We start from the raw sequence: 19,305 nt of genomic DNA, 5'->3' as shown, positions 1-19,305 counted from the left end.
TTTCCACCATTGTGAATGCTGAACTTGACCGCAGAATGCTTTCTGTTCTACAACAAAAAACCCATGCCCTTGATATGGCTTTTCTATGTTAGTATGGTTCACTCTTACCTGGAGCAGTCTGTCATATGGCTTCAACCCTCCCACATCTCCAGGTCCAGCTGGCCGAATATTTTTAACATACACTCCTTTTTCCAATAAGGCATCGGAGACGCTGAACCCAAAGTCCTCCATATCCGAATCCTTGTACAAAGTTACCTGTAGGGAAGGGGAAAGGAAAGATAATCTGAGGTCTGCATTATAAAGATTATGGAAGCTCCGTTCTGCTCCATCTTTCCATGTCCCCTCCCCCCAAATAGTTAGCTGCAGTGTGTGGGTAAAGGTAAAGGGACACCTGACTGTTAGATCCAGTTGCAGATGACTCTGGGGTTGCAGCGCTCATCTCGCTTTATTGGCCGAGGGAGCCGGCGTACAGCTTCTGGGTCATGTGGCCAGCATGACTAAGCTGCTTCTGGCAAACCAGAGCAGAGCACGGAAACGCCTTTTACCTTCCTGCCGAAGCGGTACCTATCTATCTATTTGCACTTTGACATGCTTTCAGACTGCTAGGTTGGCAGGAGCAGGGACCGAGCAACGAGAGCTTACCCTGTCACGGGGATTCGAACCACCGACCTTCTGATCGGCAAGCCCTAGGCTCTGTGGTGTAACCCACAGCGCCACCCGCGTCCCTTAGTGTGTGTGGTTACATATCCATAAAACATTAATACAGTGGTACTTCGGTTCTCAAACGTAATCTGTTCTGGAAGACTGTTCGAGTTCCAAAACATTCAAAAACCAAGGCACGAAGGGCTGTCTGCAAGTTCAGTTGAGAAAATGGAAAAACACGCAGCGGAAGCCACTCAACTTCCGAGGCATGTTCAAAAACAGAAGCATTTACTTCGGGGTTTTCGGCGTTCGGGTTCCGAAACGTTCGTCAGCTAAGATGTTTGAGAACCAAGGTACCATTGTAGTCCAGACATATTGGACACATAAAACATATAAATAAATCACTGTTAAAACTGTGTTCATAGAAGACTGTCTTACTCGGCCATGAGTGAAGACGGTCATCTGCTCTGTACTGCATTCAGTGCAAGATTACTGAGAAGGGGAGAAACCGGACGGTGCACCAACTCACCTTGTGTAACTCCACAGGAGTTGGTGACATAATTTCTTTCATCTCTTGCTTCATCTTCCGCAAAGCGACAGACTTTCTTCCCACATCTGAAGGCAACGTGTTGCTACGAGTCGTCTGGCTGTAATGAGGCCTCGAAGTGCTTCGTTCCTGGAAGCTGGCTTGTCTTCCCAGGTGGCTGCGATGCTGCGGGTTGTCATGGTTCAGACTCATGGTGCTCCCTGACATAATGGTTGCCTGTAGCGTTAACAAAAAGTTTTTATCATACATGACATAGTAAAAAAACACCCAGAAGATTAGGCTGTAACTAAAGGCAGCAGCATCTATTCTGTTGTCTTGGCCAGAACACAGTCACTTCAGAGCACAGCAAATGGCTGGAGGATAGATGGACAATTTGAGTGGGAGTCCTCTGAAAAATGTACTTGACGAAAAAGGTTGTTGGATGACATTTGTATCCAATCTGCGGGGGATGGGGGGAGTGACAGCTTCTATAATTGGTGAGTTACAATGGCCGGCCGTAGTCATGATTGGCCACCAGAGGAATGAAAGTGGACTACAAAAATCTTTGCTGACAAAAGTTCTTTACCCTAAAAGCTATTTTGTTATTTAAATTAATCCTGGCACATGCATAATTAGTTTATCCTAAATATAATGAATGCTACAATAGGTGGCATTTTTGCAGATCTGAGGTACTAGAACAGGGGTCTGCAACCTTTAAGACAAAAAGAGCCACTTGGACCCGTTTCCGAAGCAAAAAAAACACTGGGAGCCGCAAACATGCGTGCCGCTGCCCTCCGATCTGACAGTGGGCGGGAAGGTGACGTCGGGACGGTGCTTGACTAACACACACACCGCCCCCATGCGACGTCACAGCCAGTACAGTGCCCGCCACAGTGGGGAGTGTCGGGGCACACAATGCACCTCTTCCCCTCGCTAGTATCTGCCCCGGAGCCACAGCAAAGGTGTAAAAGAGCCACATGTGGCTCCGGAGCCGCGGGTTGCTGACCCCTGTACTAGAACAAAGCAAGTCAACAAAAGAAGCAGCAATATCTTTGATGAGAACTCATGGGAAGGCTGCTTAGCACAGGTTTGGGAAACTGCCTGGCAGGCCTACTTAGATCTGGCACTGGACCCAATTTGGCCTGCGAGGCTTTCTCCCATTTGCTGACGTCTTACGTGATGTCAAGACATGGCTCTAAAGGAGCAAACAGGAGCTCAAAGCAAGCTCCCAATTGTTCATGAGCAAGTGGGGCTCACTGACAGTGCCAGTCAGCTGATCAATACTGAAAAGTGAACTACTTTGAGAGGGGTCCAAACAAGGTTGGATTGATGGGAAACAAGGGTCTTGTTTCTGCAATATAATTTTGCACAGCTGCTTCCTGCTCACACAGATGCCAACAAAGCAGCTGAGCACAATTAGGGTAAGAAAATGCCCAATTCATTTTTCACCTTTTTTTTAAAAAAAAAGCAACAAAAACAACCCACCGTGTCATCTTTAAAATGGGGAATTATCAACCTACTGAAACATTTGTTCCCGTTATCTATTTCCATATCCGTTTGCTGTGCTGACAGGAAGGAATTTGGCAAGAGAAGCCTTGAGGTACCATGCCTTTAGACAGAGCTTTCCCTTACGTTCCTCCGAATGGCAATTAAACTCAGATCAGGTCCACATGAAAGTAAACAGACGTGCAATACGGAAGCCATAATTCTGAGGCTGCGCAATCCACTCGAGCTCCACAAGTTTTACCCAGCTATGCCATTCACATTCCTTGTGGTTGCTCAGGGACTTCAGTATGACATAAAAATGAAAATGAGACTCTGCCAGATTTTGCAACGCAAGGAATTTAAAAGAACATAAAAGAAAATTTTTGAGGACTTGCCCTTTTGAAACGTTAAAGCTATTTTAAGTTATATTCATTTTTGGTGTAATTAAGGAACACGCAGGCAACTTTAAACAAAGAGTTGTCTTTTTTTAAAAAAGTATATCTCTAGGTGGGAAGTTAATGTGGAATTCATTGCAGTTGTCTTGGCTCATCAGGTAACTCCCGATTTTAAAACTTGCAAAGTTGCTTTTCGTTTATGTTCCCCTTAATTCAGAATCAGTTTTGTTGCAAGAGATACATGCCAAGGAAACCTTGTGTAAAAAGCAGCTGGAAGAGAATGGGATGCGCTGCTGCCTAGGAAAAATAAGCCTGCAAACAGGTGCAGCCAGCAGTAGCACAGGAGAAGCTTTTGAACACATAACACGCTTGTATCATTTCAGCAGCAGTTCCATGAAAGAAAACAGCTTGATTAGGGGGAAATCAGGGGAGGCAGCTGCACAAGCAAAATATAAACATAAAGGGTAGGTACCAAGAGAGTCATGTTTCTCAAACACAGACGCCTGTCAGCCTTGTCCTGTGGAAAGGGGGGTTAAAGCTTTAAAATGAATTTGTGAGATTAATGCAAACTTAGAAAAAAATATAGAGGGGGGAAACAAAAAAAAAATGAGTGTTAATTGAAAAAGAAATTGGTATATTGTGACGGGATTAAGATTTATTTATTTTTCTACCTCTAATTCCCTCAGAATTCCTGACTGTCCACAAGTCTCCAAGTCCTCCAGTGCTTGAGACCAGAAATTTTCCTCCTGGTCAGTCTCGGGGGCACCTGCAAAGCTGGATTCATAGAGAAAGGTTTGCTTAAGTGGCAAAGGCAACATGGCAGTGTACTTCATAGGAATGCTTTACAGCAACAAAACCAGACTTAAGGGGGAGCGTGGGCAGGAAGCAAGCAAGCTCAGACAGGGCTGTGGAGAAGGAGCGCGATTACTGACGCACAACACAGGGGCTTAATTAACCCAAGAATTTACAAGTGGTCTGTAAATAAAACTTCACACAAACCCCGGCCTACGTTTATTGCAGCAATCTTCATGGCTAACTCATGCTTAGGAGCTGCTATGAATGGTGAGGTTGCACATGCAGGCACATTTGTGAGGGAAAGGAAGATTAATGGTTCGCGTAAACTAAAACTGGAAGAAACAGCACAGCCTCTCGCTCCTTACAATTATCAGTGACGACTGGAATTGCCACTCCCACACTTAAGATAGATTCCCAAATTCCCCTAATGCAGATTTAGTGTACAGTCCCACACTCACTGGTTCAGTGGCTGAGGGGTATTAGGATAAGGCAGGGGGTTCTTCTGAAGTCCAGATCCACTGCCTTAGCTGAAAAAAATGCCTCCATGTGCAAAGGCTCCTATGCTCTGCTGCAGAAGTAGAGTCTATGCATCTCCATAAATAGAATGGAGTCGTGTGTAGGTGCAATGGAGGAGGGGGGCCCCTCAATTCTGTAGAACCGGCTACAAACATTCGGGAAATCTATCCAGGGACAGGATCTGGCACAAGCAATTTCCCTCCTACTGACAAGTGGGAGAAGGGAAAAGGTAGGAAAGAGATTGCTCTGTTTTCTCCTTGCCTTCCCAGAACTGGGAAAGGTTTGGGTGATTTGGAACAACTGTTGGCAAATCAGGGACAGAGCTTAGGGCCTGCAGATTCCCAGCCACAGGATTGTTCAGTCCCCCCAATATCTGTAAAGTATTTACATTAGAAATGTGCAGTCTCCCCACCCATCACCATTGGGGATCAATCCATATTTGATCACCATTCCTTCAATCCCTATTTTAAGATGTGCTAGCCAGAACCTAGGCCCAGATTTGCCCAAGATGTGCATTAGCCAACCACTGGATTAGCACATGGACTTTTCTTGGCATGTGGCTGTTGGGGTAAGTATGCCTCTGCTTTGCATCCAACCTACCACTCGCCAAAGTTGCTGTCAGCCTAACAATATGGCGGCACCCTACGGTTCCCCAAACCAAGCAGAAACTAGATGAATGCTTAGAAATCTCAGGCCATGCAGAGAGACTGGCTGCGTGTGGGGGGGAAAATTAGTATCCATTTCTGGATGCATGTGTGGGAATCATTAACTCAGAAAATAAGCTTCTGATTGACTTGGCATCAGCTGGAGGAACAGATGTGTGGGTTTTAGTGCTATTTACCCCAGGTTTTGGATCAGGTTCAGTTGCAACTGAGCATCTTCATTATCAGCAGAGACAAACTAGGGCACCTTCCTTTAGGTTTATCATGGATTCATGAGTCCAAAGTGATAAAAAAGCCAGTGTAGCAAGTCATTTCCCACGAGGACACTGGAGATAATGGTTTGGGACAGTGTGTGTGTTTTTTGGTGGGGAGGGCAGAGGAATTATTCAAGTCACGCTGTAATCACTAGTAACACTTTCTATGTGTTCTCTAAGACTATTGATTCGACTGTAGGTCAGCTGGAGAAACTAGCAATAATGCTGCCTGTCTGAGGGTTACAGCAAAACTCTTCTAAGGCCAGCAGCGTCAGGCAATTCTCTGAAGTACCGCAAGTAAACTGGGAACCAGAGCACAGACGTTCTATTGATTTTTTAACACAAACTATGTGTGACAGTGGCAAACCCCATGCTCTTCAAAGTGGGTCTGCACAGAGGATAGGGTGCAATTTAAAGAGCCAGTGGAGCGAATGGGTGAGGAATGGTTTGGGGTTCAGCACTCACACTCATGTGTCCCCTTGACCCTTTAAGTTGCACCCAACCCACTTGAAAAGTGGGTCTGTTGCTCCATTCATCTATAAAGACATGGATCTGTTGCCAGCACCTGTGCTTTGGGCAAATTCTTTTCCATGCTTTTTGCTTACTCTGCAAAATAAGGGGTCAAGCCATTGACTTATTCTGTCTTGGTTAGACACAACGCTTCCTGGCCAGAGCCTCTCCAAGATGGGCGAAGGCTTGACAAGAATTGCATTGTCATTGGTAACATTTCAGAACAGGAGATCACACCAGATGGTTGGGCTCTAAGGAGCTGCTTCATCCCCTTGTCCCACATGGCTCCCCTTTCTTAAAGGGGCACCATGGCTACTGACCATGTGGAAATTGCAACCGCACTACACACAGATAATGAAGAACCAGTCCCTACAAAGATGCGTGTGTACGAAACTACATTTATGTCAAATGTTGATGTGCGTGGAACAAGATTAGGGAAACAAAAGACTCTGACAACATTCAAAGGAGGGGGGTGGGGAAGGACCTTTTTTCAGTTTAATTGTTGCATTAACAAGAACCAATGATCTATCCTTTTATGCATAGAATTTCACCGAGTGAACATGTATTGCTTTCAGCATCATAACCTTTCATGAATGTCACTAACCTAACCTAATAAATCTCATGCAGCATGAACTGTAAATATCTCAGTAGTGGAGGATAAACTGGCAACTGGTGTTTTGAGCCCAGGCAAGTGGTGTATGTACTCACAAAGAACGCTGCTGCTGCAAAGATAAATTGAGTAACAGGCGCAAAACATACCTGCTTGCGACGGGTTTATCCCATTCATCATCACTTAGCCCTGTGTTATGGAAGGGGTTGGTTCGGGGCCTGTTGGGAGGGGATAAACTGCTCCTTTGTTTTGGACTCCTCCATTCAAATGTGTTGAAGTTGTATCCTGAAGCCTGATAATTGGGACCTAAAATATTAACAATATTTGTAAAACCGCGATGCTTTAAACGAAGAAAATATTTTATAACACTACATTGCACCCCTAATAACACAATGTCTTTTAACTTATTTCATTGTTCTTCCAGCAATTATGTGAGCTAAAGCCATCCTTGTTCCCATTTCATGCATGTGGAACTGAGGCCATGAGAGTTGCTCAGAATTATCTAGGAAACAGACTGATTTGAACCAACATCAAATTCTTCACCGAGTCTCAAAAGTGTAACTCACCTGGCCTTCTCAATCTGTGATAAAGAAATGACCTGACATAGATGATATCAAAGAACTCGTAGCAGAGTAATTATAACAAAGAAACAAGGCAATATATTCCAGTCAGAGTCTGGGAATGCAGCATGTCACACAACAAACTCTCTGTACAAGCTTAAAAGAAAGTTTCTATATATTTTGGTGGTACCAAACACCAACGCCCCTTATTTGCACGTGTTATTCTTCGTTGGAGATGTAAAGCAACCAATGCTGACATATTACATTTTTTGGTGATGTCCTAAAATACTGATATTTTGGCACTCCATTATAAATGAAATGCAATTGATAACAGGGTGCAGACTTCCATTTGATCCATTAGCAGTCTTGTGGACACAGAATAGGTAATATTTCTCTAGGCATTCATGTGAAGGGCAGATAAGGAGCAGCCCCTTCTCTCTAGCTGCTGCTTGCAGTGTTCCGGCTCAATAGTAATATCCCATTTTGCTGGGCTGGGGAACAGATAAGAGGGCAGCATCTCTGCTAAAGTAGCCTTGCACTACCATCACAGGTTCTCACACACAGTAAAAACATGCTGTGGTGTGCAAGCTTCTACACCCAGCTATGGAATGAGCGGTTGGTAGGATGGGGATCCTGAAAAGCAGAGAATACTGCAGAATTGGGAGTATGTAAAAACCATAGATATTATGGGAAAAATATATATAGGCCATATCACTATCATGTTAAGTAAGGCAACCAAAACAAAGGTCACCTAAACTGTACGTGCACTGCAGATTACAGTGGTACCTCAGGTTGCAGATGCTTCAGGTTACAGACGCTTCAGGTTACAGACTCCACTAACCCGGAAATAGTACCTTGGGTTAAAAACTTTGCTTCAGGGTGAGAACAGAAATCGTGCTCCAGCGGCACGGCAGCAGCAGCAGGAGGCCCCAGTAACTAAAGTGGTAGCAGGAGGCCCCATTAGCTTAACTCATGTTAAGAACAGTTTCAGGTTACGAACGGACCTCTGGAACGAATTAAGTTCTTAACCAGAGGTACCACTGTACTGGGAACATGGTTATCAGGCTATCCTGTTTAGCAAGTATTAAATTTATCTCCATTAGGAAAAGACATGGACTGAATCTGAACTGGAAAAGTTGGACAGAAACCAGCCAATACTTCAAAAACTGAAATGGAAACAGCAAGGTGAAAGACCAAGGGCATCTTTTTATAATGGCTCTTATAAGCTGTGAGATAAAATAATGAGCTGTCTTGAAAACTATCATCTTCCTATGCTAATGACTTGCCAATGTAAGCACTTCCATCTTTACGCAACTTTGGCCATAGACAAAATACCTGAGAGGATCTGTGCAGGCTGTAGCACATTATATTCTCAGGGCAGTTTAACTAAAAGCAAAGACTGCAGAACAGAGGATTCCCATTTGTATGTGGTGGAGGGGAACTGCTGTACTAAAGTAACTCATTCAAGCTGTCGGCTTGATGCAATGTTAAATACTTAATGAGAAAAATAGAAGATCAGTATAGAAAGGGTTGTAAAGCTATCAAGTGCAGCACAAGGCAGGAACTATCCATCAACTCGGCTGCTCGCGGATTTGACTATTCCCCACTCATACTTCAACTTCAAACTACACATTTCCCAATTATTAGGTGAGTCTGTAAGGTAGTGATATGTGGAGCCAATGATACCTCACCCTTTCCCCAAAACTGGTGCACAAGGTGGCTTGCAACACAGCATACAATATAAGCAGCTATATAAAATATAATACAAAGCAGAATACAATCATACATCCATTATAAAAAACAGCACTAAATTCTGACCTGTATCAACACCATTAGGTTCCAAAGGACTGGACAAATAAATAAGTTTCCACCTGTCTAAATATATGAAAATGGCTATATACCAGGCTTCCTCAACCTCGGCCCTCCAGATGTTTTTGGCCTACAACTCCCATGATCCCTAACTAGCAGGACCAGTGGTCAGGGATGATGGGAATTGTAGTCTCAAAACATCTGGAGGGCTGAGGTTGAGGAAGCCTGCTATATATACCAATAGTATCTCAATAAAGGAAGGCTGCAGAAATTCATGGATCTGCACAAACCAAAATGGGGTTCTCTCAAAATCTCTTTACTTTACTGCTAAGGTAGTTGATAATTTCAGATGCAATATCCAAGATGCATAGCTCCAGTTCAGTGCAATGGAAATTGTCACCACCATGGAAATTGGACCACATTAAACGGTCTGATTTGGAGTGGCCCCCGTGAAACAATCCTATTGTTTCATAGGGGCCACTCCAAATCAGACCATTTCACAATGCATGAAGGTAGTTTCTTCCAAGTGGTACCGGCTTCAGTTATGTAGCTTATGACATCGTTAATAGTTCACTTACTCCTTTTGGGAGGGGTAAAAGAAGAAGGCCAACACTAACAAAGTCAATCAGACTACATAGGCTGAAATTATGTACATAATTTCCCAACAGATGCAGCTAGTTTCACCAATATATAGTATGATGTTATTTATGGTGACAGAAAAGAGTTGGGGCGATGGGATAGCACTTGCTTAAAGGCCCCAGCAGTTGCCCAAAAGACTGAGAGTTTTGGAAATGCCACACTTTTCTAAGATGTGTAGATATCAACACATTTCGTACCTTATGACATGGCATGAGTTCTTTGAAATTAGCTCTTGGGTAGTCATTTTGAGATAAACAAAAACTCTCCCCTCCTCAATCTTTTTTTATCTAATGATTTACCAAGGCAGGTGATATAAAAATACTTAATAGCTGCCCCCTCGCCTATGCACAACCTTATACTTGAACTACTGAACTGAGTTGAATTTCTATTATCCAGGCTTGTACACTCCCCTCCCCTGACCTGAACCAAAATGTCTACTGCCGCCCATGATGGGTTGCTGACCATTCCTGGAGATTTTACAGAACTATTTCCGTTTAATAAAATATTCACAGCTCAATATTTCATTAGTTTTTCAGACAGATGAGCAAATGGGTCTGCAGGGATTGTGTGTGATTCATGTGCTGTTTACTGTCGTGTAAACTAAATGATGGCTGCATGCTGAGACTTGCCTTCCTCAGAAGGGATGTGGAATGACAGCAGAACAGTGAGTTCTGGCACACAAATAAAAATAAATCAAATTGTCGCTCTTAAAAATTAAAAATATAGCAACATTTTATATTTGTAGAATTCAAAGGAAAGACTAACTACACAATGTCTAGCAAAAATGAAATTGCTAAATATATATTTTTTACAACTGGGAATTTTTCCTGACATGAAATCAGATACCCAACATTACATACGATGCTTCGTTCTACTACTGCTGTTAAAGAATAGCTTTAGTTGCTTGTTCTGAGCTTCAAAGTATTCGTATTTGACTTTCAAGCTCTTTTGCCCCTGCCCTGTTTTAACAATGTTTAAGGAGGAAACTTGAGCATTTTTCTTTCTTGCTAGGATAAAATGGATTCCAAAGGAACTTTGCAAAAAAGAAAATGACAGTTGCTTCCAGTGTCATTTACTATGCAGTAAATGAAAGATCATTACTGAAAGTGCCCAACATTAGTTCACCCATATGCCAACAACAAAGAAAGAATTATTGCATTTCCTATTACAGAAGATAAACATTGCACAGCAGCTGATTTGGTCATCCATTCCACTAGAAGTCTATATAGACTAACATGATTAGTTAGACTATGATTCCCATAGTGACTAATCAGATCTTTCCAGACGTAAAGCATGAAGCAAACAATCCACCCCACTATCTAACCCAGAAATTTCTCCATCTCCTGAAGAGCTACAATGATTCCATTGAGCTATTGTGGCCAATGGCCACAGATAGACCTATCTTCCACAAATACCCCTTTAAAGCCATGTTAGGTAACAACCAATGCAACATTTTGTGGCAATACATTCTGTAAACTATTTAATATGGAATCTGTCACTTTTACTACTGCTAGTTGACCTTCTCAGTGAGTAATCCACCATAACCTTAGTATCCTTTTCCTAGTAGTTGAGCATGAATGTGAATTTAGGAGTGCGTGTCCTTTTGCCCTGATGTGCATCATTCTGCGCTTACTTATATTGAAACTTATTTGCTGTTGTGTTGGAGAGATCTGTTCGGAACTCTTCACAGCCTGCCATGCATGTGTCTCAAAATACATGGAGAAGCAAAAGGGGGCTTAATGCAGGCACAGCGACAGCAATTCTCATGAGCTTGGTGGCTCAGATGTCTTGGTGTGCAGGTATGTTTCTATGATCTTCATATGATCATGTGGCCAAGAACACGTTACATCTTCTTGTGCAGCAGAGAGTTACTGGGTGAGTGGGTCCAAAAATACTTCTGAAGGAATGTGCAAAATGTGTAAGGGAAGGAGAATATTTATCTTTGAAACAATGACTTCTCTAGTTGGCATTTGAATGCCATTGTGCTCTGTTTGATATTCCAATGTAAAATATGATTTTTTTAGAAGTCCTCATTTTTCCAACACAGGATGTTTATAAAAACCTGCACTTCCAGGGCTGAAAGTTTTACCCTGAGATTTAAATGACAGTGCTTTAAAATAAAGGTGAAATACTAAAAAACAAGCATGGATCTTTGAAGAGGTAAAAGAAAATCCATTCTGGTTCTTCCTCCCCTCCCTTCAAAACCTTTCCTAAAACCAGTTATTATTCTGAAAGCCCTCTGACATCTTAATGTCAAGGGATGAAGGAGAAACAAAAGGGTAACAAATCACTGAATAATCTCTTTATGCTCCCCCTTTGGCAGTTTACAATAAATCTTTACCATAGCCAGCTTAAAAATCACAATGAATGCACCTCAGATGTTCAAATTAATGAACACCTTCAATGTGTTCTGCATCTTTTATTAATCTAAGCTTGAAGGATAAACCCATTTAGCTGTGGATGAGCTATGGACTGGCTATTCAGACATCAGTAAAACTAGCAGAAGGCTGTTAGTATATTGATATATGCTTTATAACCTGTCACAGTGTCGTGAAAGAGTGAGACCAAGGTTAGCTGAATGCAAGAGGCAGCAGAGTGTGCTAAAGGGCGCTGTCTTAATGAGACAGAGGCGGCACAGTTGAGACACAACAAAGTTGGCTTAGAAGGTTTTCCTGTGGAGTGGTTTCCCATGTTACATGTGCTGGTTGATATGCACAAACCCACCTTGACTTCCATAGCTGTTATCCATTCCAGAGCCATCCCATGATTCCACAGCACTATCTACGCTTGGGACGGTAGTGGAGTATATTTCTGACAGTTTGCCAGGTTTCTGTGTGGTGGCTGTGTCATCTTCCGCGTCACTCAATTCATTTAGGTGACCAGAGGCCGGAAACTTCTTGGGACTTGATGCTGGTAGGAATTAAATGGTAGGAAAAAAGATTAAAACTTGGTTGGAAAATCAGATAGATATGCAGCTTCATTTGCATGGAGGGACGTTCGGCAAGCAAGAAAACTAAGACAGACAAACTGCATGAGCTGGGGGTGGGTTTTTCTACATCCTTCATAAACGTGGGCTTGGCTCTGATCTGTACCTCTGTTTTTTGTTCATTGTTCATTTCTGTGTAGGGTTTGTGACTTAATACTTTTCTTTTTTTCTTTGAATGACCCACAGGAGTCCAAATGAGTCGTTTATTACTTCCCAAATTTGACTGTAACACTACTGTTGTAAAGAGATAATTGACTCTCTTTTTGTTTGACTCCATTACTGCACTGGTGACTGCAAATATCTTGTAGGCCTTGAAGTGCTTCTGTTCAACCATTCTTGTACCTGTGCATTTGGTTCTGCGTTCCAATGACCCAAATACCATTTTCATGAACGTATGCATTGTTGATGGCTGTAGAAGGGCCCCTATGTAATACCTGAGACAACACTCACCATCTGTCTGCTTTTTGATTTTCAAGGTGACTGTTTCTCCTGCCATTTGTAACAAATGTATGGCTTCGCTCAAAGGTTTTCCTTTCAGGCTGCTGCTATTTATTGCTAAGATTCGGTCTCCGATATGAATTGCACCTGTCCTGAAACATGAGTTAAATAAAACATGAAAAGTTCAGTAAAAAGGAAACTGAGCCAAACATTTAACATATACGAGATAAGCAAAAGTGTCTGCAGTTTTTCCTCGGGTTTCACATTTAATTTAAAGTGTTTAAGATGAATGGAGCTACTTAGTCATTCTATTCTTGCTGCTAAGGCTATTTGGATCACCAGGCCATCTTTGTTTTCAGAGCTGGTAGGAGAACCAATTGACATCCAAGAAAAAACAACAACAACAACCCATCATTCCCTTCAACATGACAACGCCATGGATTAAAGCTGCACATTCAGAAGGCTTACTGAAACTACTTTCTTAGTGCCTGCAAATATTGATATTTTCCATTCAAGAGGCAAAAGGCAATGATAGCACAAACCATCACAATATTTTCACATGATCAGCTGAAGTAAATTAAGGGGTATATCTTGATAGATGGATTAAATGGGCCACAACTATAGCTAGGGAGCATATTAGGATGGACAACTTAGTTAGAACCTATCTGTTGACATGCCTGGACAATCATCATGACACAACTCAGTTCACTCTGAAACTGATCCTGAACAACTACTTATTCACCTTCAGGTGAGTTCTCCACTGAAGCTACCTGTAACTCCCATATTTTTACCAAGGCTCTTCCAAAACCATTCTGCAGTCCTATTGCCAGGTGGCTGAATTGGGGGGGTATCTTATCAATCACCGGAAGCACATGATTTTCAGGAGGGAATTAACCAGAGATTCTTGCGGCTGCAGAACAAGGACACGTAACACATGCAGTCTTTGATCCTCTGCATCCAGACACCACAGTTTTCTGATAGGGCAAGCCTAGATGCTTTCAGGAAGCAGGACCACCCTTCTCACTCTTTTACACACACACACACACACACACACACACACACACACCCCAGAACTGCCCAATAGATTGCTTTGCATTTTGACCACCTTGTTTCAACACAGGTTCCAAAATCCTTCCCCCTTCTCATTTCAGTCTCTGACAACTGCACCCACATCCAAGAGATTGCTATTCACCTTTAGAATTCTACTGGCTTCAAATTAAATGGGGTTACGAATGTTTCTCCCAACGACTGCCCTCAGAAAAAGTGATATATTTGGTTTATGAATTGCTAAGAACATTTCAAGATCCTATCCTGGCACAGCAATGCTTATTAGTACATGGGGTTTTAAAAGAAAATAAAGAGGGAATGAGGAAGATGTAATGGTTAGCACATTGTATATATGTCACGTATGGTAAATATAGCTAGACAGGCAAAACTATGTAACAATGTATATAGAAACACCCACCTTATAAGAAGAATGCAACACCTTTTTTCTTTAAGTTATTAATATCATCACAAGGTAAGCATGCCTGAAGCTTTCTTTAGGTGATTTATAGTGACAATAACTATTGCAAAACTATGTTCTAGATTTAACAACAGCCTCATATCATAACACCAGCAAAAAAAGACTGAACATCATTAAGTATTTCATTTGCTATGAATTGTGGAGAACAGACAGATTTCTAAGGAAGAATGATTGCATATGACTGAATGAATTGTCACACATGAATGAACACAGTAAATAGCAGAACTATGAATATCTTTATTTCAATTTACCTTTCAGCTAGTCCACCTTTAGTAAGACTTGAAATGATAATAGGATCAAAGGGCTCTTCAGTACCAGAAATAGTGATCCCAAGAGGTCCTCCGTAGCGCTTGAGCTCGACAGTATAAATAATTGCTCCTGAGCTCTCTTGTTCATCTGCAATACATGCCAAGAGGATGCAATTGGTCTCTTATGAAAGAAGGAATGAAAAGAATAATACATTCAGACAAATGGTCAGAAATCACAGTGTGCATCCTAAAAGCTTCATGCCTCAAATACATATCTTAGCCACTTCAATTCTGAAGCCTACACTTGACTTCACGGGCAACAACATCAAATCTCCTTCCCATCCACTGAAGCAAAACCAGGATTTAAAACCTGACACTAGACCCAAGTGAACTTTTACCTTCATGCATTCCCCTACAACAGAGACAACCGCAAGGCAAAAAATATGGTAACATTTATCCTCCAGGTTATTCCCCCCCCCCCAAGTTCATAAAACAGATTTTGGTTACCAAGGGGAGAAATCAAGTCTCTGGCAAATACTTTTCTGCTTGAAAATAGTAACAGTCGCTTGAACACTTGAAAGTGGGCATTTTTGCTTATCTAATTTTTTATATTGCTGCTGGGCAGCCATCTGTACGTGCAAAAGAAATGAACATTGCTTATTTGGATTGTTGCGTGGACATCGCTTTGATAGGCTGTTTTGTATTGCATGAAAATGTAAACTTCTGCTTGTCTATGTGTTTGGGGATTATGGGGTTAACATTCGCTAGCTGACCTACCCTGGGGCTCAAATGGGAAGGGCTAAATCATTGAGGATGTGAAGGTCAGCACTTAAAGCCTGTGATCTGGTGGGTAGAGCTTGGTATTAAAATTTCCTGCGCTTCCTGGAGCTTGTGAACTGGAGAGTGCAGGGGCAGAAGCTGCTGGATATGGGCAACTTTTAATTTTCACAGCAAGAAGGCAGACGCACAGGTCTGATCTGGAGGGAGCTTATGAATGAATGAAGCCTAGTGTAGGTTAGGGACTGTGTACAGATAGGGGGATCACATTTATCTCCTGTTTCGTTTGTTCCTTTGTGCCAGCTGAGTGGGCTCAGCTGCTTTTTCCGTAACATTTTCATGTAAAAACGCTTTACTAAAAGCTAACGATTCTATCATTTTAGTAGACATTTATATATGTGTCTTTAAAAACTGTTGTGGTCCCTGATTATTCTTGTCACTCCCAATACCTAAAAGCCACAAAGGCTTCAGGGGGACTCAGCAAAGTGGATAGGCTGATTAGTAAAGAGGTAATATGTGACTAAGGGACATTGGTGGCGCTGTGGGTTAAACCACAGAGCCTAGGACTTGCTGATCAGAAAGTTGGTGGTTTGAATCCCCGCCACGGGGTGAGCTCCCGTTGCTCGGTCCCTGCTCCTGCCAACCTAGCAGTTCGAAAGCATGTCCAAGTGCAAGTAGATAAATAGGTACCACTCAGGTGGGAAGGTAAACGGTGTTTCCGTGCGCTGCTCTGGTTTGCCAGAAGCGGCTTAGTCATGCTGGCCACATGACCCGAAGGCTGTACGCCAGCTCCCTCGGCCAATAAAGCGAGATGAGCGCCGCAACCCCAGAGTCGGCCACGACTGGACCTAATGGTCAGGGGTCCCTTTACCTAATATGTGACTACAGTAGGAATTTATTGTTTTCTCTGCACAAGATTTCCAGCTTGGCTATTGTGTGCGCCAGAGTTACATCACCGTTACTGGGGAAACCCTTGTCTCTCATCTACTTCCCAAGAAGCCAAGACTTCTGGTTCCAGTCTCTCTTTCCCCTCTTGGTTATTATATGGGTCTTTCAAACTAAGCCTGCTTCCCCCAACATGTGCCTCTAGGCTGGAGGACTGCCTTCTTGCCTTGGCACCCTCACATCCCTTTCCATAGGGGCATGCAGCTTGTTTCCGGGTGCTGGAATGCCAGACCCTAGGAGACGGCACTGCAGAGAAGCAATGGTGGGTTGGTGCATAATTACCCCCCCCCCCAATTGCTTACATTATGTTTCTTTTGATTTCATGCAACAGCTTAAAAAATAATAATTTATGACAACAGTTTATGGACTAGCAACTTAATGAAGTATTGTTCTTAACACAAACTGTACAGAAATATTAGTTTTATGACGACTGTAATCTGTCTTTGTACCTAGATTTAAATGGGATAATTTACTAAGCACACATAATAGATGAATTGCATCTAGCAGACCTTAATTGGTAGTCATGTAGTTACACACAATTCGCCCCGTATTATAAAATAAATGTTTTTAATCTATGCAAAGTATTAATTTAGCCGCGGAATGAAGAGGCTGGCAATTATTAACTGCTTTAATTCACACTAAAATGTACATATCAGGGCTTGTAACCATCAGAAGGCCCTGTACGCCGTTTCTGAGCAAGCATAGATTGGGATGGATCATAATAGTTATTGGACTGGAAATGAGCAGTTACTAAAGGTCAGGGAATCTGGTGACATGGGCTTTAATTCAGGCTGACTTTGGGTGGTGATGAATTTGCCTTTTAGATAGAAAAACCTGATGATAATATGGCAAGTGTTAAATAGCTACACTTGTTTTCTGCTTATGACTCTGCTACCTGGGAGCACTAGGATCATCTTAATTAGTATTTATTAAATAATAATAATAATAATAATAATAATAATAATAATAATAATAATAATAATAATAATAATATATTGCTCTATACATGGGGGTCTCAGAAGGAAAATACTGACAGGAGTAAAGCGTAATTGTGGAAAGGGAACCATCTGTTTCCCCAACAAAACTTAAGGCTAAGAATGCCAAAAGAGATGCTCTTGTCTCTTCCTGTGACTGAGAATCTATTAATTTTTATGTTGCCCAAAAGAAGTGATATTAGAGTGAGTAAACAAGAGAACAAAATTTTCTCCAAATGTACATTTGTATGATGATTAAGCGTGTCTAATATTGTTGTGAGGAGCGTATGGACTAGAGCAGTGTTTCCCAACCGGTGTGCCGCGGCACACTACTGTGCCGTGAGACACCGGCTGGTGTGCCGTGGGAGGGAGGCGGGCAAGTCGGGCGGCGAGAGGCGGCGGCGGCGGCGAGGATCCGCGTCGAGCCGGGGGCGGCTCCGCGGTGGTGGTGCCGAGCGGCGGGGCAGCTCGCGCAAAAGGGAGGAGCGCGAGACAGCGGAGGAGGAGGAGGCCGGCATGTCCGGGCAGCAGCAGCAACAGCAGCAGCAGCAACTCCCGGCGACGGCTCCTCCTCCGCCCGCTATCGCCGCCGCCGCCTCAGCTGCCCTCGCTCTGCTGCCTCCTCCCACCCCGGCAAGGGGAAGGGAAAAAACGTTCACTTTTGTGCGTCCCCCCCCCCGCGTGACGCTGCGCGCTGACGTCACGGGGCGGGGCTTTAATGGTGGTGTGCCGCGAGATTTTTTTCCGGTAAGCAGGTGTGCCGTTGCCCAAAAATGTTTGGGAAACACTGGACTAGAGTATTAACTTAGTTATGGGGAGTTGGATTTCATGCTTTGCCAGGAATCCCAAAGAAACAGGCTACACTGAGTGTACTCCTCTAAAACAGCTGGGCCAAAATCACGTCTGAAATTCTGGAGGGTGGGTGGGGTGACATTTCTGCTTTAAATACAGTGGCACTGAAACAAGCATGCATGACTCTCTGTGGTGAGGGGCTGTGCCATAGTCCTATCATGGACCAATGACAAATATTCTAATGTTGCATGAATCTTGGAAGTAAGTCATGGAATACAAAAATATCTGTATTGATATAGACAGCACCTTTTCTCTGTATATTTAAAAATAATATTAAAGAACATCCATTGATTATACAACAGAGATTGCAACTAACACAAGTGGTTATAAATGTACATAAATAGGTTTTTAAGCCAGCTCACTGTGAATACCAGAGTTATCTTCATCTTTGCGAATCTTGAGCTTTACAAGGTCCTCGCAGTGCTGCAGGATTTGAACTGCATCTTCCATGGAACAGTTGTCTAGTCGAATATTATCTATGGCAAGCAATTTATCACCTAGTTCTAATGTTCCAGTTCTGTTAACAAATGGGACACATTACAAAACTGATGACTTGCACATGCTGTCTAGACATCTATTCATGCAAATGATTTTATTTTTTAAATGAAATATTTTTTTAAAAAACACACAGTGGAGATTAAAAAGCAACATTACTCCAGTGGAAGGATTTGCTTAATTTAGAAATATGGATCATTTAAATACTTAGGGAGTGTGAGAGTAACCAACGTAACTTTTTTTTTTCTGACTTGAAATTACTCACCTGTGTGCAACACTTCCCTTCTTAATATCTGAAATAACAAGAGGGTCTCCTGGTTTTCGACTAGATGGAGCTGAAATATGTAATACACACACATACATGCATTTAAATTTAAAACAATTCTCAAAACTCCATATAGCATATGCTAATTAATGTCAATGCTTTTATGTACAATATTTATTATACATGGGTGTTTCCATGCTAGCAAATACTCCTAGTAATGCACATTTGTGGGGTGCCGTTATATGCTAAGCCTTTCGTCCTAAAATATAACTGGTGTGCCTTATCAATATTGGTGTGGCACAGCTCTCATAGAAACAAAGTTTCATTCAAAACAGAATATTGAGCAATCTTTATGAACTCAGACCCCTCAATTTCTTAAACATGTATACAATTTGCT

At 42.4% G+C, this 19,305-nt stretch overlaps 1 protein-coding gene across 21 annotated transcripts in view; it reads right to left on the bottom strand.

The window, feature by feature from the left end:
• GRIP1 (glutamate receptor interacting protein 1) overlaps positions 1-19,305 on the bottom strand; it is a 344,378-nt gene that overhangs the window by 2,957 nt on the left and 322,116 nt on the right. For 6 of the 21 annotated variants that reach the window (XM_083463367.1, XM_083463375.1, XM_083463382.1 and 3 more), the window contains 9 exons: positions 18,909-18,978; positions 18,520-18,665; positions 14,604-14,748; positions 12,840-12,979; positions 12,128-12,313; positions 6,545-6,701; positions 3,720-3,822; positions 1,172-1,405; positions 109-255 (listed from right to left, as the gene is read on the bottom strand). In XM_083463367.1, the coding sequence (XP_083319493.1) occupies positions 109-255; positions 1,172-1,405; positions 3,720-3,822; positions 6,545-6,701; positions 12,128-12,313; positions 12,840-12,979; positions 14,604-14,748; positions 18,520-18,665; positions 18,909-18,978 (1,328 nt within the window). Of the gene's footprint in view, positions 1-108; positions 256-1,171; positions 1,406-3,520; positions 3,566-3,719; positions 3,823-6,544; positions 6,702-12,127; positions 12,314-12,839; positions 12,980-14,603; positions 14,782-18,510; positions 18,666-18,908; positions 18,979-19,305 lie in introns of all 21 variants that reach the window. The other 15 variants (XM_083463371.1, XM_083463377.1, XM_083463368.1 and 12 more) reach the window with 7 other exon arrangements.

This window comes from Podarcis liolepis (genome assembly GCF_965112155.1).
Source record: "Podarcis liolepis genome assembly, chromosome: 10".
NCBI lineage: Eukaryota > Metazoa > Chordata > Lepidosauria > Squamata > Lacertidae > Podarcis > Podarcis liolepis.
Note: the sequence above shows the minus strand (reverse complement) of the source record. Positions and strands in the feature narration are given on the sequence as shown.